Genomic DNA, 23,757 nt, shown 5'->3' on the forward strand with positions numbered 1-23,757 from the left:
CTACGAGCCGACCCACCACCCCAACCAAGCTCCAGTATCCCTTACATTTTAAGACAGGTGACAAGAAATCTGAAATACCCACTTGTCAAGCACTTAGTAAACACAATTAGGTGACTATAAAATGTGGTCGACCTACCTAAAAAGTGGATTTAGCATGATATGTCCCCTTTAAGTGTCAGAAAGGTTGAGTTGGGATTACAGGATATCTTCTTCTTCTACTTCTGTTTTAATGGCGACGCTTCAGAGTTCTTTTTCTTCTTCTAATTTGTACATTGCATTTCTGGAAACAAGACCCTGACTTGTTGTGTATGGACGTACAATATGAGCAGTCAGATCATGTCAGAGTGTCGGTCTGTATAGTGTGGGAACGTGAATCATGAGCTGCGAACCTTCGGACTCTGCAATTGAGTCGCACAGTTGGAGCTGGAGCTGAGAATAATGTTTGAAAAAATCGCAGTGTCTGCCCACCTTTAACTTCGTGCCTTGCTGTATAGTGGATTGGAGACTGAGAGCTAGCTCTGTGTTAGCCTATCATCATGATTGGCGTAGAATTCATGTCCCCTTTGTTCTTTGGTTATTCCGTTTCAAAAACCAGATCAAAATAACAAATGAACAGTGTGGTTATTTTGTTTTACTGACTTAAAACCAAAACAGAAATACTGAAAAATCAAAAACCAGACAAGCATTTAAAGGTTTTAAAATTAAATCTATAGATTATTTACATAACCCCGGTTCTCTGAGTAATCTGAGTGAGATGTCTCAATATGGAATATATGCCTCTGCATCATGTCTCATTACGCCAATCCTGATGGGCTGGTGTAATGTATTCATGCGCTGCAGGTAGTCCTGCCTACTATAAGTAGAGAGGGTGGGGAATACAGCACCATTCAAATAAGCAAACATCTTCTCACTCATTCAGTTAGAAGGGCTGTCTGGTGAGACATTTCACTCATATTACTCAGAGAACCGGTGTTATGTAAATACCCTATAGTTCTCCTTTATAACATTTGTTTTGGGATATGGTAGGTGCCGTAATGCAGACAAGCTTATCGCGCACTACACCAGCCCGCAGGGCAAGCACTGTTCTGATCAGAACAGGAGAACCGCCCGTGCCACACACAGAATGGAAACATCCAGTCGGTAAAACCAAACAAAAGTGAGGGGTGAGAACCAACACGCCGCCGCACAAATATCCCGAACGGACACTCCTCTGAACAAGGCCCAGAATGTTGCTAAACCCGATTTGAATGTGCACGCAAAAAGCTGTAATTGTTTTTGCAAAAGTGTCAAATTGTAGAAGTTCTAACGTATATTGTTTCATCAGTTTATTATTATATACTATTTGGACTGTAACACTGTTTGGTAAAGTTGACACAATATTCACAGATTTGGACTTCCAGCATCAACAACTCTTTAACGAAACGTCATCGACACACAAATTACGCCTCTTTGCATTGGTGTGAGGTGGACAACATGCTACAAGATCATTTTATCAAACACAGCAGAGTAAATGTCCACCCCCGTGTGGGTTCGCTCTGTGCATAAAACATGAAGCTCTCGTCCATAGTTTCCCCGTAAAAATCCAAATATCACACAAACAAAAGGTTTAATTTTAAACAGAAAAATGCTGCTTATCTGGTTTTTGATTTTTCAGTATTTCTGTTTTGGATTTAAGTCAGTAAAACAAAATAATCACACTGTTTATTTTTTATTTTGATTTGGTTTTAAAACAGAATAACCAAAGAGCGAAGGGTACACAGATTGTGTAGGACTCAAAGTTTTCTTACTTTCTAAAATTTTTGGAGAAGAATATTTCAAAAACCTTATAGCATTTTTTTATGAGTTACAGAAAGTTCGGTTTCATTGTAACCTTGGTTCTCTGAGTGAAGAGACTATCTCTCGACACAGTTACATATTCCATATGTATGGGGAATGATCCCACTGAGACAGTTGACGTTATATTTCTTTAAGACACACCACTACGTGGCCCATGCACAGGCTTAAAAGCCCCAGGTGTGCATGCAATCACAGATTCACTCTCCATGGCTCACTAGCACAGGGGCATAATAAAAGGTCAGGTCAGCATGAACTGGCACCCAGCACCAGTTCCCCAAAGGAGGTGCCGGCAGCAATATTCAGGTTATAAAACCTTGCAATGGTGGATAGACTTGCCCATGTAGCAGCCACACATAATTCAGAGAGGGTGGCTCCCTGCCATAAGGTCCAGGAGGTTGCCGCGCCTCTTGTGGAGTGCACCCTTACTCCTCCAGGAGCCGGAGCACCAGAGTTTGTGTATGCCCGTTGGATCGTCTCCACCATCCAATGAGACAGCCTAAATTTAGAAACCGGCTGACCCAGGTGTAGAGGATGGAAACAAATGAAAAACTGTCTTTCTGACAGCATCTGTTGGCTTGATGTATACCTTCAAGGCTTTGACCGCCCCTCCCCACCACCACCCCCCTATCCCTTTCCCGGGAGGGGAGGAGGGACACAAATTCCACTGGTTGATTCAAGTGAAAGTCTGAGAGTACTTTCGGCAGGAACACAGGGCTCAGGCACAAGAGAACACCTGCGTCATCTTGCAGGAATATACAGCAGCTCTCGTGCATTGACGGGGCCTGTAGCTCCCCCACTCTCCTAGCTGATGCCACCGCTAAGAGAAACATAGTCTTGAGCGACAACCACTTCATGTCCACTCAAAGGGTTCTCATTACAAGGCAGCCAGCACCAGGTCTAGGTCCCATGTTGGGACAGCCAACCTTCTGCTGCATGAAGCAAGCCTCAGAGTTCCTTTCAGGAACTGTGAGATGAGGCAGTAATCACCATCAGCCAACTTGTTATCTCCAATATGAGCCGCCTTGATTGCAGCCACCATACTCTTAAGAGTAGATTGTAATTTTCCTGCCTCAAGCAGGTCCTACAGATAACGGAGCATCTTGGGGGCCGGACAGGTCAGAGTCCCCTCTGACTGACTCAGAAGGTCCCGGTGAACTGGAAATTCCCATCGTCTCCTATCCAAGAGAGGTGCTACTACCACATCATGTGCGGCCAGTTTGGAGCCACCAAGATTAGCCTCACCTCCGGACCCTCAGTAGCAGGGTTGGAAGGAGACTGAATGGGGGAAAAGCATACAGCAGCCCCAAGGGCCAGTGAGGGGCATCCCTCCCCATGGAAAAGAATAGCGGGGAGTGCTTGTTGTTCCTGGATGCGAACAGATCGGCAACTGCCCTGCTGAACCAACATTAGATTTCCTCGACCACTTCCGGGTGCATTCGCCATTCCCCTGGGGTCGGGCCACCCCTGGAGAGCAGGTCCGCCCCCAGGTTCACCTGCCCGGGAAAATGCATGGCTCTGAGCAACACGAATGTTTGCCTGCCCATGTCCACAACCTGTGACCCACCCCGCAAAGGCTCGCGGAGCCGAGCCCTCTTGCCTGTTGACATAAGCAGATGCCGCCGTGCTGTTTATTTTTACGAGTATGTGATGGTCCTGCAGGCTCAATGCATAGTGCCAAAGTGCCAAGTAAATGGCTCCAGGACATTGATATGTTGGCCCATCCTGTGGACCCCGCCCCATGCTACCAGGGATGCGTCTTCAGAGATCACCTGTCGATGGATCACTGGATCTAGCAAACTCCCCTTGAATATGTTGGCTGGTGTATCCCACCTTTTCTGGTGAGCCACACTTTGGTTTGTAGAGCCCCCAGAACTGGGGGAGGGTACCGTCCCGTTTCTGGACGAGGAAATAACGGGAATAAAACTTGCTAGGCATCTACAGAGCCCAGACCAGCGAGGTGATGGTGACTGTTTCCGGAGCACTTCCTCAAAGCCCAAGGGGAGAGGCACCAGGAAGCGTGTGGGCCTGCCCCCTGCCTCATCATCAAAACGGGAGGGGGCAGGCCCCTGATCAGATGGCAGCTTTGTATTTAATGCAGCCGCTGCTCTGCTCACAATCTCCTGAAGGAGAGAAGGCGGCTCCTTACGTTCTTCTATGACTGTCTCCACTTCCAAGAGAAAGACATAACTGTCTAGGCTGTGTCCGAAACACATGGCTGTGGGCCTCCCTTAGTCTCGCTGACAAACAAAAGTAGCTCATACAAGATGATGGGTCATCCCTTGCCATGAGTGCATGATCACTGCCTCAGCACATTTTACAATAATCATTGCCATCCTCTGCAGGCATTTTTGCATTGCAGCCCCTGCAGGGAGGTCCCTCCTGGCTTGCCATACTGATGTAGCTGGCACGCTATTCCCACTGACTCCGTCGGCTTTGACAGTGGACATTAGTTTCAGTGCTTACTGTACACACACACACAGGAGAATACACAGGTGCGGAAGCCGGACACGCAGCAATACACCTCATGTCGCTCCGTTGTCACCGGGCGGAGAGCGATGTCGCACCACGCCCGCCGAGCAGGTCCTTACAGTACCCCTTTTTCACCGACTTATTTCTCCAAACCGAGAATAAAGGGCAGAAAAACAATCTCAAGAGGGGCCTGAAACCAACTCTCTGCTTACACAAACGGTAAGTGGATTTATGCTTTTCTCTATTCTCACACACGTCAATGAATCAGTGTTTGCATGTACATCTTGGGCTTTTAAGCCCATGCATGGGCCATGTAGTGGTTTGTCTTAAAGAAATGTCCACATCAACTGTCCCAGTGGGATCAGTCCCCGTACATGTGGAATATGTAACTGTGTGGAGAGATAGTCTTGATACGATAGAGCACAAGAGTTGCAGAGGAGTGTTGGCTGTAGCCTTGAAAGGAAAACGATGGTCACTGACTCGAGCGTCAAAATATAACTATTTTTTTTAAAAACAACAAATTAATTATTATATATTTTGTACAGTCACTGTGTTTTATGGACTTAAATATGGAATTAATATTTGCGTATTATGTACATTATATTAAGAATTGTATTTTTTCAAATTAATTTGGGAAAACTGTAATGAAGACTTAACAATGCTCCCCCTGCCCCCGCAAACTCCGCGTATGGATGTCACGTTTGGAGATATTCAATCATTTACTTTAATAATCTCACTGCTCTGCGTTGCCAGGTTGCTGTGACGGAAACCCTGAAGACGACCTGAAGCTGCCCAATGGCACCGTGGTCAGGGAGGTGTGGGACATGATGCTGTTCCTCCAGGCCTGGAGGGTCCAGACCACGGACGAGGCTGAGCACACGCGCAGGGTTGGAGACAACTGCACGATTGGAGACTGCTCCATCTGTCTGACCATGCTGCACCAACGAGCCTTCACGCCATGCCACAGCAAGGTAGAACACGCCACAGAACTGAGCTTGATTTGTATCTTTGGTAACAACAACAAAAACATCTCACAGCTCTTTACTCTCCCTTAAACAGTGCGCTGACATGCTCTGAATGCTGAAGTTAGTGAGTTAATCATGAACTGTTGAAGACACAGAAACCCTGAGGATAGAAGAACTCTTACCCAAAAGTTTACTGTTAATTGCTAACTACAGCCACCAGAGCGTGTCAACGCATTGTTTAAAGGTCCAGTATGATCCTTTTTTTCACCCATCTGTATTTGTTCTAAGAACCCCAACCACATAGTATTTGAGGAACAGAGGCCAAGCTGCTTGAGGTCCAGTGTGAAATATCCACAGTCAGTCGTGATTTGGGGTGCAATGTTCTGTTCTTTTTCTCACCCGTATTCCTCCAAACCCCTGGACCTTGATTTCTGAATGAAAGGCACACTTTACTTTAATCGGAAAAAAGTACAAGTAAAAAGCAGCTCAATTAAATAGTACACAAAGTAAAAGTTACTAGTTACTTTCACTCCCCATGTTTATTGTTGGTAATAAATTTTGCCACTGTTCCCTTGCATACAGTAAACATCTCATATATAAACTTATAAAGGAAGAGACCAAATCTTGCATAATTTAAACTTAATTTATGTATAAATGTAAATGTAAAAAATATAAGGTTTGTCAAAATGTACAATTCTTTTGTTAAATAAAATAACACCAATGAATTTAATTCAAAATAAATAAATGATCAGGCTCTAAATATAGACACATTTACTCTAAAACTGAGAAAATAACCTCCATTCAACGCTGTTTTGGCACCGTACATTACGTTTAATCTGATTGGTTGGCTATGATGTGATGCATTTAATTGTTGTCTGGTCATTCAGTGTTATTCTCCCCCTGTACTTAAGTCAGTCGCTGCGGGCCTTCATTCCAGTTACGTACTGTGCCGCTTCTAACTCTGGAATAAGTGCAGCACCCCGATAAGGTGAAACATTATATTGCACTAGAAATATGGATTTAGTTACATTTGAAACCACACAGACTTGTGCGTCACTCATCTGCTGCTGCGCGATTAATTAAAACTGACAGACGCAGATTTCTGTCCACGTTGGTCACAGTGATTTAACTATTTTCATACTATGTCCACCGTAAAGTCACAATTTGATCCACTACAGAGTGGACTGGTCTGGAACACTCGGATGGACTGATCAATGGTTTGCAGCTCAACTTGTCTGGGACACTTGGATGGACTATCCTTCTACCCTGTCCTGTTTGCCCTACTGTCCACTAACCCCAACCAGTCGAAACAAATGGCTGCCACCTCTGAACCTGGTTCTGCTGGAGATTTCTTCCTATAAAAAAGAGGGAGTTTTTTCTTCCCACTGTCGTTAAATGCTTCTTCATGTGGATCTTTTTGGGTTCTTTTTCTTACAATCGACTTTTTATGACTAAGTTGAGTAGCGTTCAGAGTGAAACAAGCTGTCATATGTGGACAAGGATGGACCAGAAACTGTTCCCACACATATTTTAATGAGGCTCAGCTCAGGTCGCTTTGAACAATTTATTTTTAAAACTGTGTGTTATGGAAGCCAATAGTTCTGTTTCACTGCAAACATCCCTCTGTATTAAAGCAGGAAGCTCTGTGGCCGTGTTATTTCCGCATATCTCCAGCACATCTAACTCTGTCACGCTTTACAGAGATGATGATGATGAAGGTGATGATGATCAAGGAGAGAGATTTTAACTGTGACTCGGATAGAAGAATGTGGCAGATCCTCAGTTACACTGCAATAATCTGATCAATGATGTGATCAAATCAACCTGTTACATTGTTTGTCAATGAAGGCGTTTCAAATCAAAAGTGAACTTTCTCATGTAAACTCAGTGTTAGCAGACATACTGGACATTTTTTATATTCCTAATCCTGCATTTTGTCTCCTTAATGATCATTCTGATGTAACTTTAACACAAATTAAGCTCAAGTTGGTGTCTGCAGGTTTTACTTCTGCTAAAACAACTATATTAAAACATTGGTTTACTCCAGGTATGTGCATGAAATCATTTTGATCGCAAAGCCTGATCAATAGGGATGTAACGATTCACTCAACTCCCGACACGATTCACGATACTGGGTTCACTATACGATTCTCTTACGATTTATTTTACAAAATGGGACTGTTGACAAATGATGACTGAAAAATATTCCTTTATTAGAAAATACTGTACTATTTTCCTTTTATTTTTCATTGTAAAAAGAATCCCTTGATAAACGATTCAAAACAATGCAATTTAAATAAAAATAAATCTCTTTTTCATCCAAGTTCATCTCTTGGACCAGAGACAATGGGCAATCACTGAACTTAATCTGATTAATTTACCTGCCTGCTTTTTGTTTTGTGCCAACGGAATCCTGTCAGTATTTACTTTTCTGGATATGTCTGTACCTCCCTGCCCCCTCCCCAATAATTCAATAAAAGCTTTGATCACAAAAAAAAAAATGAAAAGTAAACTTTATAATTTTCACGGATTTAAATGACATTTAGTGTTGATAAAACTCCATGTTCCGTGATTTTTAGACAGCCCAAAAAAAAACGACATCATCCTTTCCTTCAGCCCGCCTTCATTCACAGACTGTGGTTTTGCTCTACTTACGCGCGGTGGGCGTGTCAGGAGCCTGTACCGGAGAATAGGAGAGAAGTGCGTAACAGCAGGTGGGCAAAAAAGCGCTTAAGTCCAGATGAGAGAATAGGGCCCTTAATTTTTTGTAGTTTCACAATGTCCGTTAATCATTTTGAAACAAAAAGTGATAATTTACTCAGTAGCAGTTGGGTGTAGAAATAATTACTTTACTTCTTTTAAAAGTATTTAAGTACAAGTAAAATTATATACTCAAAAAAGTACAAGTACAGTACCCATAAAAGCAACTCAATTACAGTAACGTGAGTACTTTTAATGCATTACTTTCACCTCTGGATACTCAGCCCAGTGAGCGTTTCTCTGCAGGTCCCTCCAGATCAGTTCTGTGACATCATGTGGGCCGGGGACCTGCACTACCAGGACCACCAGTGTGACTTCCTGGCAGCGTATGTGGCGGTCTGCTACACGCACCAAGTGTGTGTTAGCTGGAGGAGACACAGCTTCTGTCGTAAGGAGACCAACACTCTGTTAAAGTTTTTACGTCCATGTGTTAATCTGTGTGTGTGTGTGTGTGTGTGTGTGTGTGTGTGTGTAGCACTGCGATGTCCACCTGGTAAGGAGTACCAGCCGTGCGTGAGCACGTGCACCAGCCGCACATGTCTGAACAGAGACTACTACGAGGAGAGCACCTGCTCCTTCATCAGAGAGGAGTGTGTGTGTCGCAGTGGAACCATCCTGCACCGCGCTGACTCTCCTTACTGTGTGACAGAGGACCGCTGTGGTGAGTGAGAGAGGGACGTGCACGTAGCCCTGTCACTGTCTGACCCTCTGCTTTATGTTCAGCATGTACCGACAATGAAGGCAACCCCCGCGCCTCGGGCGAGGTGTGGAACGGCTCTGCCCGCAGCTGCTGCCTCTACAAGTGTGTGGAGAACGGGTCGGTGGTGGCGGTGGAGCCGGAGTGCCACGCCACGTCCACACCGCTGTGTGAGCGAGAGGGAGAGTACGTGCTGGATGTGCTGGAGGAAGGAGCCTGCTGTCCAAAGAAGATCTGTGGTGAGATGAAAACACGGCTGGAAAACACTCACTTTCTAGTGTGAACGTCCATATTTAATAAAAGGTAAATATCCAAACAATAAATGACAGGGAGCAGTGTCTGCAGGGTCTACACCAGTTTTTTCAACCATGGGGTTGTGATTCCATATGGGGTCACCTGTAATTTAAATGGGGTCACCTGAAATGTCTCGTAATTGATTTAGGGTGACTATATTTTGACTTTCAAAACAGAGGACATTTGGGCTAACCTTGACATACTACAAAGTACTCGACGTTTTCTTAAATTTACCTTGTAATGACAAAATACAATATAGTAGATAAATATGTTGGTATAGTTCATAAGGTTTTATTTATTTATTTATTATTTATTTATAAACATCTCCTCAAAATATAATTAAAAAAAAAGAAACCTCATGGCCCACAGAACAGTAAATAATCATTAATAACTGTAAAAGTTTACATCCCATGGCAGGGCACTACACAAACTTTTCCAGTGGTGACACCAGCCAAAAAATTTGGTCGCACCCTTTTATTTTGGAGCGGCATAGGCATGCGTGCTGATGAATTGTTGACTTAACTGGCGTATCATAGTTTTGTATGAAGTAAAGATTGACAGTGACTCGAGATATGATATTTGCAAAATGTTTTTGTTTTAGTGTCAATATTAAGTTTTTCTGCATCAAGCAGTGGCTGAAATAACAGGTCATTTCTTTTATATCATTTTAAAAGAAGACGTAACAAAAATGTTTTAAATAACAGCAAAGCATAACAACAGGTTACATGTATTCTGTTTTTTTTTATTTAGCAGAAATGCTGTACTTGACTTAACTTAACAGTAGTATAACCAACTTAGCATCTGCATTGGTTCACCACATGGAATTAAACTCAGAGGGTCCAGCTCTTATAGTGGGGTCTCCTAACCCTCTTCCCCTGGGACAAGTGTCTGCAACCTTTTCTCTACAAGGAGCCATTTTGCTTCATCTCACCTGGATTAAAAGAGGAAAAGATACTTCTCAATGAAGACAATACAGTGTATTCAATTCTATACAGTTATAATTATATATAATCATGTGTGATTTAATTTGTAAATGGCACCTTAAAAACAAAATAAAATAAAATGAATTAACATCAAGAAATAATAACAAATGCATCTTCAAATTCTTACACATCTTAATTTACATGAACACATTGTTAATTATTGAAGTTTTTTTTTTTTTTTAAGATAGTGTATTTTAAAAGGTTATAAAAAGTAACTTGAATTTGATAACACATGATCATGTGGTCAACACATGCTAATTACTCATTTCTTGCCACACATAAAACATGCATATTTAACCTGCACATTGGTGGTTAAATTAATCTGATCCCACACAATTAAAATCTCTATTTTCGTCCAGAATAGTGTTTTTGTTGGTTTAGTTATCTTACCAGGGTTTTCAAACTTAAGCTTAGCCACAGGTGCAGGAAAGTTGATGGTCTGTAGATGTTGCAGGAGGTGAAGTAGAAAGGTGCTGAGTCATTGCACAACGTGATTTATTTTAGGTTAACAAATTGTTATATCTTGATTTTATTTGTCATTAATCATTAATAGCCTCTGTAAAAAAAATTACTTTTTATTTTGATAGTTTTTTTAAAGCTATAGGGAGCCATTGCACAAGAGTCAAAGAGCCACATTAGGCTCCAGAGCCACAGGTTGCAGACCACTGCCCTGGGAGAACCACAGCTGAACATCTGGCCTGATATCATAGTCCATCAGTTCTGAACCCTCGATGCTGATTCTGATGAGGTCCTCCACAGTATCAGTGTGAAGACTGGCCCTCATATCTGACTTCATCTGATTTTGTATTGAGAAGCCTCTCTCGCAGACTGCAGCCGATATTGAGAGCTGCGCTGCACGTGTACTGTCTCTCACTCCGTTCAGCGTGCCTTTCCCAGCCCCTCCACCCCAGGTTTGATAAGCGTGCCCCCCATGCGCTCTGTTGCTACGGGTGCCCGGACGCCTCAGAGCGCTCCTCCCGTTACCTACTTTTGGATGTTCAAAATAAGGTCACCATATGCACTCGCACTGATGCGACCAAATGAAATTTTCACTCGCACACACTGAAAAAATACTACTACTAACCAATTTGGTCGCAGTCTCGAGCCCTGCAATGGTCCCATGCTGACTCTGAGTTTTATTCTGTCTGTTGTCAGACGGGAGGTGATGAGGTCTAGACCAGATGATAGAAACTTTACCTTAACTTCCTCAATATTAGGTTTTCCCAGTGGCTACTTTGTTTTCAAATCCCTCTCTGAACCTCGATGGAGGTTTTATCATCCAGGAAGATCTGCCTGCCGATATTTTTAACTAAATCCAACAGTATTTGGTCTCTTTGAATTCATCTTGGACTTTAGTCTCTCTTCTCTTTTCATTGTGTGTGACAATTTAGTCAAAACAAAGCGCCATCTTTGATGATTCCATGATGTGTGAATAAAATTATTCTAATGACATGATACTGGATGTAAAAAGCTACTCCTTGGCTTTCAGAGACTGGTGTAATTTCTCAGATAGAGCAAATATTAGTGCAGTTACGTGTTCCTCTAAATGCATTAAAGATGGACTCAATTGAAAAATTGGACAAGACTCAGTCGACACAAATTCATATGAAATACATTTGTTTTCAGCAGAAAAAAGTGTTTTTGGGGTTCAGTTACTGACTACGGTTCTCTGTTTGATCAAATGTTTTCTATCGTTCCACACGACAAAATGAGTCAAAGTGCGTATGATTGGTGCTGATATCGTATTGGAAGTGAAAAAGTTGTAACAGAAATCTTCTAACTTTTTGTTCTGTTCAGAGTGCAACATGACCATTTGTGACAACGAGGCTCCACCTTGTGATAACGGGAACCGGCTAGTGATTGGCTACAGCCCACTGTCGTGCTGTCCGGAGTATCGATGTGGTAATGACGCTCATTTCTTGTGCTTGTTTGAAACTCAGAGAGTGAAACGTGTTTCCTTTGTTCAGATTGCGACCCCACGGCCTGCCCCACTGTGTCCGTCCCAGACTGCAGGGAGGACCAGTTTCTAGTGGAGGTCAGAGGTCAAACCTCCTGCTGCTACTCGTACCTATGTGGTGAGTTTGCTTTGATGTGGACACGTTGAACCTGTGGATGGAAGCTCACCTGTGATTGTTTGCAGTGTGTGAGTCATGTATGGAGCCCACTCCAGTTTGCTCGCTTGGAGAAATCTTGTCGGTGGACGTGAACAGCACAAAGAGCTGCTGTCCTCACTACCACTGTGGTAAGTGGCAGTGTGCGTGTGCGTGCGCGTCTTGAAGCTAACTGAAGTTTAGATCATCCATGGCTGAACCTCCAATGGTGCGTTAATTACCCCCCTCCCAAAACCAGTTTAAATTACATAATAGAGTAAATCAACCACTTTGGTGCCAAATACAAATACTACAAATATAGTTAACTTGGTGCAAAATCCAAGAACGTTTAAATCACATTTCTAAACTGTGAGATCACCTGTTTTTAACCCATCATGGCATTATCAGGATCAGGTCTCTGTCATACAGGTAAGAGTCCAGAACTAGAGTATTACCCCATTACATTCTATTGGGCTATTTAAGCTGATATAACTCAGAAATTTTAGCCCGGTTCTACCTCCCTAATGTCACAGCGCCTCACCCTTCAATAACTGCAGATATTCCAACCTCAGGACGTCAGCCTTGCAACTGGTCAGATGTTCTGGTCGCTTCGCTTAATGAGAGGCCTTCTTCAAGATCTTGGCACTTGTTTCCAGTTGGGTCATTTTTAGAGGTGTGGAAAACTGACTGGTACCAAGGACGATGTTTATTTAACTCGATAACTTTTTAAGGTACATTCTCAGATACATTCTTTTGCAATCAAACTTTGTAAGAATATTGTTTGGACCTCACTGACAATTTTGGCGCTTAACCCATTTAAGAACAACCTAAAGGTGGTGCTAGCTCTGGCAAATGTAGCCGCACTAGCGCCACCTCTGGGATGTTCTTCAATATCAAGTTAAACGAGTCACTTAAGAACTGCTGATTTTTGATAAGTAATGTCTATAGATATTTTATTGTTGTACTTGATATGTGCTTCAAATGTGGCAGTGCTAGCGCCATCATTTGGCTGTTCTAAATGGGTTAAGCACTAAGAAGTTCCACAGAATCTTGATCAGTGAGGTCAAAACTATGTTCCTACAAAGTTTGATCGCTGTACTTCAAAATGTGATTTAAACTACAAAATATTGTCATCTTTAGGTTGTTCTTAAGTGGAGTTCACACTAAGTGAAACACTTTAGAACACTATTTCTGTGATCAGACTATAAAACTAAAATATTGGGCACCAAACTGGTTGATGTACTCCAATTAAAGAAGCACCCTTTACTGAACGCACCAACAGGACAACTTCACCAATGGAGGTTCCGCAATGGATACACTATAGGTTCCAGCACTCAAAATTTTTATAGTCAACATTTGTGTGTGTGCGTGTGCATGTGTAAATGTGTTGTTTGCAGAGTATTGTTGAGCTTTAGCTGCTCGAGGTCCTCACATAAAGAAATCATAAAGGCTCACTTGCTCAACATTGACTCATGGTTTCACTTTCTTTCTTTCTTTCCTTTGAAAACCAAACTTAGTGTTGGAAACCTCATGTTTATTTAAAGGGGGTATTATGTTTTTTTTCAGGCACATAGTACCATTCTATACCGTAGAAAACAAAAACTATGCTACCCAAAATTGTTTGGAAAATGCAGCAAATATCAAAAATAACAAATAAATTTCCGTCTTTAGCATCACTGTTCATGACGCTTCAATTTCGCCTTTGTCAACTCCTTTCCTCTCTGACACGCCCTTGAACACTCCCCCTTCAAACACAGAATATTGTGTTATTAGCATTCATCACTTTGATAACCATTCTAATTTGGGGTGCACCGATTGCAATTTTCTGGCCGATCACCGTTTTTTTTTCACAACTGACATCATACATTCCAATCTTATTTATTGTAAAATCTTGAACAATACCTGTGAAACAATACACCTGTGTTGTTTTAACTGTACATGAGGTAGTTATCTCAAATATAAATGAAAAGTTTAGAACATTGCTGTCCAAAATACTAAATTATATTAGTTTCTTTAGTCTTTCATTTTTTACATTTTAAAAACTAAATAAACAAGTCCAACAGGTTCCACTGCAGGCCTGTTTGGAGCTCTTTGCCTAAAATAAAATGCATGACAGTATTTTGGTTTTACAAATGAAGATAATCACAGAGTTTGGGGTAGGTGATAAATACATCTACAGGACAAATTAACAAAACATCTTAAACCACCAATAGAGTGTCCTGAGTTTTAAGTTTCCTTGTAATACAAAATTTAAAAAAAATGTCCAAATGCAGCAGCTTTGTGAATATTTAAATGTAAAAATAACTTGTAACACTTTACAGGACAAAAGTTAAAAGTCAAACATTCTACAGTAACAATAAAGTGCAGCATGTTTAACATGTCAAAAGGTAATGACAGAATGAACATGGCACAGGTTACTTTTTCTCACACTTATTACATTCACTTGTTCATTAGTAGAAGGTTTTTATTCATATCCAAAGCCATGAACTCCATCATTTTCCTCATAGTAGCTTTGCTCTTTTCACTGTGCTGCATACTCAGCGTTGTGGTGATTTCCTAAATAGTGAATGAGGTTTTTTGTTTACAGCTCCACCAAGGCTTATTTCCGCGTTACAGGAATTACAAATTCCGATCCTTTGCTCTCTTTTTTTTGTGTGAAACTGGCAAACTGCCGACATGCTAAGCTAACCGTACTGTTGTTCTTATCCTGTGTAGCGGAGGCATGTGCAGCACGCACATGCACACATGAGCTGTCAGACATGTCACAGCAGAAGGGGACAGTGGATGACTTTATGACCGACTTTAAGACCTTAGCGGAGGTAGAAAAGATCGGCGGAAAAGATTGGTTTCATATGTAAGGATCAGCCGATCACCGATCCCCCAAAATCAGGGAAATTGGTGCCGATTGATCGGTGCATCATTAATTCTAATGTATTGTAGGGAGCTTACACTGTACCATTCAACACAATGCTTAGACTCCCTCCTCATTGCTCCAGTGAGTCACACCATAATCAGGGAACAGTGTGTGTGCATCCGAGGGGGGCGAGAGAGAGCACCTCTCCTCCGGCCGCAGCACTTATAGACAGCTTACTATAGGATGAGTTCACCCAGAATGTAGGGTTATTCAATAAGTTAACCGCAGAAATGCAGAAATAGCAATAACATACTTGTGTGTGTGATGCTGTGACTTCATTCCATCGCCGTTTCTGTGTTGCAGTGTGTGACGTCAGCCTGTGTCCAGAATCATCGCTCAGCTGCTCGCCTGGTCTGTCTGTGGTTCAAACTGCTTTGCCGGGTCGTTGCTGCCCCCAGTTTCACTGCGGTACACACAGAAACACACAGACACTCACACAGTTTGTCTTTATTAGGATCAACACGGTCAACAGTCTCAGTCTCTCTTTTTAAGGGGATCCTCCACTTTTTATTACAAATGTGGCCTAAAATCTTTGAAATGTACTTCTACTGTCAAACAAAACACATTATTATGCACCATATTCATTTAATAGCCTTTTAAAAATTGGCCTACCATACAATTTTAGAGCCTGTTCCTCCATCTTGAAATCATGTGATTGATGATGTCACACGGCCCGAATGCCTGTAAACATGCCATTGTTTTCTAATGGAAAAAAGCATTCAGCTTGCTTTTTGATAATTTTTCAGTCAAAATTACAACTTGTGCTGCTTTTGGTTGCTTTAAAAAAATGAGGAAAAGTCAAAGATGTCGATGTAAACCTCTTTTGTTTACCGAAAGAGGATAAAAACAGGAAAAAGATCTGCGATGGCAGGGGGCGACAGTTCCAAATTTGCAGTTTGGTAGTAGACAATGAAACAGAGAAGAGCTCTTCTTTACTCTCCCTTTAACTGTGCGCTGACATGCTCTGGTGGCTGAAGTTAGAGTGGAGGATTCCTTTAATGTTCTTTTTGTTCCATGCAGAGTGTCAGTGTGAGGACAGCTCTGCTCCCAACTGTCACGTGGTGAGTTTAGAAAAAGCCACATCAGCGGTTTTTATTCCAGAAAGGACTGTAGTGACGTCACCTTGTCTTTCTCTTCCAGGGGGAAGTCACTGTGGAGGTTTCTGATGGGAGCGCTGCTTGTGGCTGTCATCAACTTGTGTGCCGTATGTGTAACCGACGTGAACGATAACAATGAGATTAACTCTACGTCAGCGCTTTAACGAACGTGTCCGATGTTCTTTTTTGTTGTGCAGAGAAAGCCGAGGTTTGTCTCTTCCAAGGAGTGACGGTGCTGAGCCCGGGTCAGTCACTGGTTCAGTACTCTGAGGGAGAAATGTGCTACACTGTTCACTGCCTGCACCACAAAGACACGGACTCTGGTTTCAACGCCATGGAAATAATCTCTTTCAACTGTAGCCAAAAGTGTGGACCAGTAGGTTTCAAACACATCCACAAACTCATTCTTATTCATTGATTACATCATTACATCAAGCACAAAATACTAAATCTTTTTCAGTTTTTATTTTGATGAAGAATAAGAATCTAATTAAAGCTGCTGGAGACGATCATTTGTTTTCAGATAAAAACAAAGTGTAGGCCTCATCGATCAATAAATCAAAGACTTTTTGCTTTTAAAAAAAACTGATGCAAAAGGTTAAAATTGCAGCTCTAAAGTTAGTTTTGGCGTCACTTTCATTCTCACTCAGGTCTTAGCCAGAACTTAATCTACTCCAGACCAGGTTAAATGTTCAGCCTAAGTAACCATGGTGATTAACCCTAGAAAAAGTTAACCAGCGACATAGTACAGCACACATGGAATAAATCCAGAAGTTTGTGCGATAAGAGGAAATCCAGCAGTACTGGCCCTCCTTTTTAAATGTGTGAATTGGTTTGGTCCAGAATCCATCAGTGAGATGTTAGTCAGATATGAACCCTCCTGGTTTCTCAGATCTATGGACACAGGTCAGATAGTGGAGCCCAGAGCTCACAGTAAACATGGTGATGCTGCGTTTAGTTGTTATGTTGCAAAGAAGTGGAACAAACTGCAGCAGAGCTGAAGTCAGCATCACATTTGAACATTTTTAAATCAAAATCTCTTCCGTCTATGACTTAGAAAGATATGTTTAATCATTTTATTGTTGATTTACGGTTTTTATTGCTGATTTGAAATTTTTTTTTTTTTAATACTAATTTATAAACTTTTTAATGTTTTCTGTTGCACTTTTTAATCATGTGAAGCACATTGAATTGCCTTGTGTATATAATGTGCTATACAAATAAATGTGCCTTGCCTTGCCCTCATCCTAATCTGTTTAATATGAATTACTCTAAAATAAAACTTTTTAAGTTAATGCAATAATTCAACTGTGACATGTAACACTTTACATTCCTGGTTGTGTATCTGACAGTTTTGCATTTTTTGCTCATGCATCGTCTCCATGGTTACAGCACCAGGTGTACGTTCAATCCACCGATCCTCAGGTTTGCTGCGGCACGTGCAAAAATATCTCCTGCACTTTCACCAACGAAAATGGGACAGCAGAGCTTTTCAGCGTGAGAAAACAAAACAAGATGGATCCTCATAGGCTTTCTGCTCAGTGTTCCCCAGCTTTGCTGATTGTGCATGCGTGCGTGTGTGTGTGTGTGTGTGTGCAGTTAGGGAGCTCCTGGGTGGAGAACTGCACACGCTACGACTGCATGGAAACAGCATTGGGGGCAGTGATCCTGGCCTCTGGGGTGGTTTGTCCACCTTTCAATGACACAGAGTGTCTCCAGGTAAAGATGATAAATGATAAAATAAGTGGATTTACTTTGATCAACATTCCTCCATTTTTTGTGCTCCTGCAGAACGGAGGCGTGGTCCAGAGTTATTTGGACGGATGCTGTCGGACATGTGAGTTGAGTGGGGGATGTTTCGTGGGCTCGAGCTAAAGCTTTGTGCGGTTAGCTAGCAGGGTGAGAGCTTTGTTGCCTGGCAGTGGATGGGCTTATTGGCTGAATGGTTGGGGGCGTGGCTTTTTCTAGAGCGAGCACTGGGCAGAAAGCCTGTTGCCCAACTGATGATGATGATTGATATGTAAAAGCAAACGGTTAGAAGAATGAAGTAGCAGCTGCACTGATGCAGAAATAGTTAGAGCTAATAAAGTTTCCTAACAATTGAATATGATGGACGTAAACAGAAATAAAACAAGTTTCTACTTTGACCAAAGAAAATATTAAAGATGGACTGGATATGAAAGGTGTAAATGTTAGTGTGACAGGAACAGATGAGCTTTTTAATAATTAATGAGTTTGTTTTTAGGAAACTTTCTCACAATTAATGCAGAAGTTTTTAAGTTAATTCAAACTTTTACTAAATTGGATTATAAGACAAATTGTGTGTTGATCCAAATGAAAAAAAACACTCATTCCCTTTAAAAACTGCATAACTCGTAATAAATGTTTTGCTTTTTCATATTTTTAAATGTATTTATTTATTTCATACATTTTAAAATTTTGATTAAATTTTTTTTTTTTAATTGACGTCAGAAAATTGCGTTCTAGCCAATAACAAAATTCAATTGTTATATCCTGGTTTCAACCCACAGAGGGCAGTCACTCTGACATTTTACACTGACATTGACCTGCCACTAGGGGGGAATTCAAAAACTGCCTTGATTATGGGCGTTACTCCTGAAGCAGTAAGACCCACCCAGTCACAATGCTGCTGTGATCAACTACTACAATCACACACACACACACAATCCCCATGTGAAGCTGCACCCACACACTCAAAACCCTACAGACACTATCAGGGCTGGAACACCACTTCACACACACATACATAAACCAGGAGGAAGCGCACACAGCAAGAATAAGTGCATGCACATTCGCGCACACACAGAGACAGACACAATGTGTCTGTACATACACACATACTTTGATGAACCCTCTGATTAAAGCAAAATCAACTCTTTATAGAAGCACAGGGTCAAAAACATCACTGCAGCTTTGCATGGAGCATGCATGGAGCATGCTGTTTAGCTGCTCAGTGAGAATTGTCAGGCTGTGATTGGAGGAAACCATCTTCCCTCCTCTCAGCTTTTATAGGAGGGGCGGGGCCAAAAGTGACAGTTCGTGACGCATGATGGTCCAAACAATTCATCTCAGACAATAGCAAAATTCAATTGTAATAGCTGGCGTTCAACCCTTAGAGGGCAGTGACTCTGACGTTTTACAACTAAATATGCAAAATTTTAATACTTTTACGATAATATTAAAGTTTGACTAGGATCAATCAACAGCACTACTTAATACCCAAATACATAAGTATTCAGCAGAAAAAAGTGGGTTTGGAGTTTAGTTACTCTTTAAGTATTTCAAGTTGATCAATCAAGACTGCTCGGGATGCAACAATACAGCTGCAGATTTGAAGTCATGTTGGAAGTGTTTCCATTTAAATAGGTGATACGTGTAAAACAATGTATAGAAACACTCATTTTTTTGTTCACCGTTTTCTCTTCCTTGTCATTAGACTGGACTATGAAAGCTAAATGTTTCCACACCAATGACTTTAAAGACTGCGGTCCTTCCTGAAGCCTTAGCTGCTCCTCACAACTAACCATGCAAAATAATGTTGTCAGCGTCGCGTGCCGCGTAGTGATTGGCTTATTAACTCACGTGGCGGGGATTTATAATCCCTGTGCACTGACTCACAGGTACACTTAGTCAAAGTCAATTTAAAAAGACAGACAATGCACATAGCCTATATGCTAAACTCTAAAACCTGTGGTTTACAAGTCAGTACCGTGGATGCCGTACCGAACAGTTTAATATATTATTGAGAATCGTTGCATGTGTAGTGATTGCCCTCTATGGGTTGAACGCTGTTATTACATCAGAATGTTGCTATTGGCTGAAATTAGATCAGTGATGTCACTAACCTTCACTGTTGGCCCGCCCCTCCTATAAAAGATGGGAGGAGGGACTGGTTTTCTCAGTGAGCTGCTGTGACTGGGCGTGTCCTAACTATTCTAGGAGCCACGCCAGTAAGCCTTTTCACACTCTCGCACTGGTTTGGTACTTCCGCATTAGGTCAAAGGTCAAGAGAGATAAACTCGCCATGGCTGACGGTGTAAGAAGCGAGTCTGACAGAGATTTAGATTGTTTTTACCGTTAGAGCATTCATACCTTGAAATATTTTTTGCGTAAACGTAGTATCAGTCTCAGAGGCAGAAAGACAGAGTTAGCTACTAAAGCTAATGCTGCACATGAGATTCTGTTTTTTCCTGACTTTTTAAACTGTTTCAGCTGATGGCGTTACTCCAGTTCACTTATCGACCTGTACATCTCGTGCACTTCCTTCAGATCAGAGTGGACAAGCTTGTATACATTTATATCGCTCTCGACCTATGACCCCCCCCCCAGGTGGCTCCCATGTGCAGTTCCAGAGTTTGAAAAGGCTTATAATCAACTTACACTTTAAGATTTTTTTATTTCATTTTATCTTTATATTCATTTAACATCAGCACCCAAACCAAACCACCTACACAGACTTTAAAGGGGACATATCATGCTAAATCCACTTTTTTAGCCCTTAAATGCATTTTGTTGTATATTTAGAGTGTTTAGAAGTACAGAAAAAATCAAATTAGTCTCTTCAGGTGCTCCGTAGATATCGATATATTCTGTTTTGCTCATATTTTTCAATCTGTTTCGATTTTTCTATTCTCTATTACATTTTTTGAACTATTACATCACAGTATTTGCAGCGGAACTGCCAAATTAGTACATCAACTCCAGGTCCAACACTTCGAGCAATCCGCCATTTTTATTTCTCGCTTTTATTTTGTAGTCCAAGCTCAAGGATGCCGAAGTTACGAGAGGATAAGTCAAAATGTTTGGTTGTTGGATGTAGTAACCCACACGCTTCATTACACCGTCTCCCAGCATCAGAACCTTTTCAAAGTGCCTGGTTGAGTTTTATTTTTCACAGAAATGTACCCACATCTGTGGATAAGGTCATTTTTGTGTGCGAAGCACTTCAAGGATGACTGCTTCAGCAACCTCCGCCAGTATAAAGAAGGATTTGCCGAAAGACTTTGTCTGATTGAGGGTTCAATTCCTTCTATCTTTGGAGACAACGAACAGAGCACTTCGGTAAGCTGTAAATAACGCTAAAAAGTGTGATAAGACGTCCCTGTCATTGTTTTGTTAGCATTAGCAGTTGCACCGTCTTCATATGTTAGCGCTGTGTGCTCGCTTTAGATCCTTGATGATATGGCCTACGTGATTTAATTTAAGTCTAAAGTTTTCATTAGTCATTTCATTTTTGCCATTTTTGTCTTTGAAAAGACAGTATTAAAATGCATTTTGTGACGTTAGCTTGGCGCTAGCGTTAGCTCGGTGCTTGTGTTAGCTCTGGCTCAAACATGTAAAGCTGGATGGACAAGTCTTCTGTTGTTGACATTTTGTAAATAACCTCTGAATAAAAAGTTTATGCGCCGCTACATAGCCGTATCTCTTCTATTAAACTACAAAAATGGCCGAGCAGGGTGGAGTTGAACCGAGTGTCACCTGAAGAGGGGGCGGGGTATGGAGTGTCTCATTTGCATTTAAAGAGACCGCACCAAAACGAGTTGCTCTCAGAAGCACATCAGAAAAGGGGTAGAAAAGGGGTCTGTGGAGCTATAATAATGAGGAATTCAGACCCAAGCATTGCAGTTCCGCTTTATATAGACCACAACTGTATGATTTATATCTAAAAAGGAAGGATTTAAAACCATGATATGTCCCCTTTAAATCAGAATGAAGTCATTTTAATTCGCATTTACGCAACAATAAAAAAAAACCTAATAGAATGATTCTTCATCTAATATTGATTGTATTAGTGTCTTATAATTCTTAATAAGTGTACTTCCTTTCAATAAAATCAGTTCTTTTTATTGATTAGAGCCAGCATTGAGCGCACGCCTGCTTCAGCGTTGTTCTTGCAGTTCCCTAATGTTTACCTCTGTATATTTAAGAAGGGGGCGGGGCTTATTGTTCACCCCATTGAGCTTTTTTTTTTAATCACCCTGGCTGGCTTCCATGGATTCAAAAAGCCGTGTGCATGCACATTGATCTGTGTGATGTTAAAAAGTGTTTCTAAATTCAAACGTAACCCATGTGTTCTCCCAACCTTCCTGGAACCGGACGGCTGCGGTTCTCCACGATGCTCCCAGGTTATGGAGTGGGTGCTTTACCGTTTACCATTAATCCTGTCTCGCCTACTGGTAGTACTAACTGTGACACAGGTACCACTGATTTGTTCTTCCACTGCTGACAATTACTCTCTGAAATCAACTTGACTCATTCATTCCTTTCAATGTGTATGATGTGACTTTTTCACCTCCTTTCTCTGTTCTTTAAATAAAGTAGTGACTTATGATGGAAAACGATCATAAACATATAGTGTGTTAATGTTCACTTTTCATTCTTTTTAGACTTTAGAGAAAGTCTGTAATGGATGCAACCATTGTTTAACTTTTACAATGTTAAATAATGGTTAAATAATTTATTTTATAATGAAATCATTTATTATACTTTTTCTTTCTTTTCTTTTTTCTTCATTTTGTCCTTTATCCCCCTTTTTTTTTTTTTTTGAAAAAATAAGTAATACATTTATTATTTTTTTAAATTACAAAAAATTGTTCTGTTTTCTTTTTCATTCCCCCATTTCCATTGTTTCCATTGTTTTTTTCCTTTCTTTTTCTTCATTTTTTTTTCTTATATTTTTCTTCCCATGTTTTTCTTTCTTTGAAAAAATAAAAATATATCATAATAATTAAAATTAAAAAATTATGTGATATCTTCTGTACGTTGTGTCCTGCCCCCAACTGTCAATCAAAACAAACTCCTACTGCTGGGTAACAAATATCACCCACTGACCAGTAAACCGTTCCCAATTTGAATCATTAGCTCAGTGCTAATGCTACAACATTCAGTTTCATCTTATCTTTGTTCTTTCACCTGTACAGGTAAAGAAGACGGCAAGACTTGTAAACGCGTCGCAATTCGAACCACAATTAGAAAAGATGACTGCAGGAGTAACGCACCGGTAAGAACAGAACAAAATACACTTAAATAAATGAAATCAAAGTTCTATAAGTTATAATCAAATGGTTACAAAGCTTACAAAATAAAATAAATGGCAATTTTAAAGGGCACATGACACCAAAAGTCATGTTGATGCTAAATGCAAGAATGTTTGTTTTTCAATTTTATGTCCATCTTAACGTAAAGTTAGCATTTAGCATGACCATATTGTATGTTTGTGACATAGGGAAAATACACAATATTACAGAAAAATATAAAAAACAACAACAAAAATGCACATATACACATTACTGAAAAATACATAAAAACAACAACAGAAATACACATTACAGAAAAATACAAAATGACTATAAAACTACACTACAGAAAACTACACATTACAGAAAAATATACAAAATGACTACAAAAATACACAATAGAGAATAATACACTAAAACGACAACAGAAATACACAGCATTACAGAAAAATACAACAAAAATACACTTTATTGAAAATAAATACAAAATGACGACAAAAATACACAAATTGATAACTTAAATATAAGTAATGACTCCAAAATCAGACCAAACTCTTTGTTGCTGGTCATTATTCTAAATGCTGACGTGGTTGTTGATCATGTGACCCTGTTTAA

The 23,757-nt window shown here is 40.8% G+C and overlaps 1 protein-coding gene across 3 annotated transcripts in view; it reads left to right on the forward strand.

The window, feature by feature from the left end:
* Positions 1-23,757, forward strand: part of otogl (otogelin-like) — a 93,357-nt gene that overhangs the window by 69,180 nt on the left and 420 nt on the right. The window contains exons 42-57 of one of the 3 annotated variants that reach the window (XM_028450720.1): positions 5,059-5,276; positions 8,277-8,418; positions 8,506-8,691; positions 8,754-8,966; positions 11,802-11,906; positions 11,972-12,079; positions 12,145-12,246; positions 15,312-15,416; positions 16,029-16,069; positions 16,149-16,212; positions 16,303-16,481; positions 17,498-17,602; positions 17,705-17,824; positions 17,897-17,942; positions 22,252-22,323; positions 23,047-23,126. In XM_028450720.1, coding sequence (XP_028306521.1) covers positions 5,059-5,276; positions 8,277-8,418; positions 8,506-8,691; positions 8,754-8,966; positions 11,802-11,906; positions 11,972-12,079; positions 12,145-12,246; positions 15,312-15,416; positions 16,029-16,069; positions 16,149-16,212; positions 16,303-16,481; positions 17,498-17,602; positions 17,705-17,824; positions 17,897-17,942; positions 22,252-22,323; positions 23,047-23,126 — 1,886 coding nt within the window. The remainder of the gene's footprint in view (positions 1-5,058; positions 5,277-8,276; positions 8,419-8,505; positions 8,692-8,753; positions 8,967-11,801; positions 11,907-11,971; positions 12,080-12,144; positions 12,247-15,311; positions 15,417-16,028; positions 16,070-16,148; positions 16,213-16,302; positions 16,482-17,497; positions 17,603-17,704; positions 17,825-17,896; positions 17,943-22,251; positions 22,324-23,046; positions 23,127-23,757) is intronic. The other 2 variants (XM_028450721.1, XM_028450722.1) reach the window with 2 other exon arrangements.

The sequence above is a fragment of the Gouania willdenowi genome, chromosome 6, assembly GCF_900634775.1.
Source record: "Gouania willdenowi chromosome 6, fGouWil2.1, whole genome shotgun sequence".
NCBI lineage: Eukaryota > Metazoa > Chordata > Actinopteri > Blenniiformes > Gobiesocidae > Gouania > Gouania willdenowi.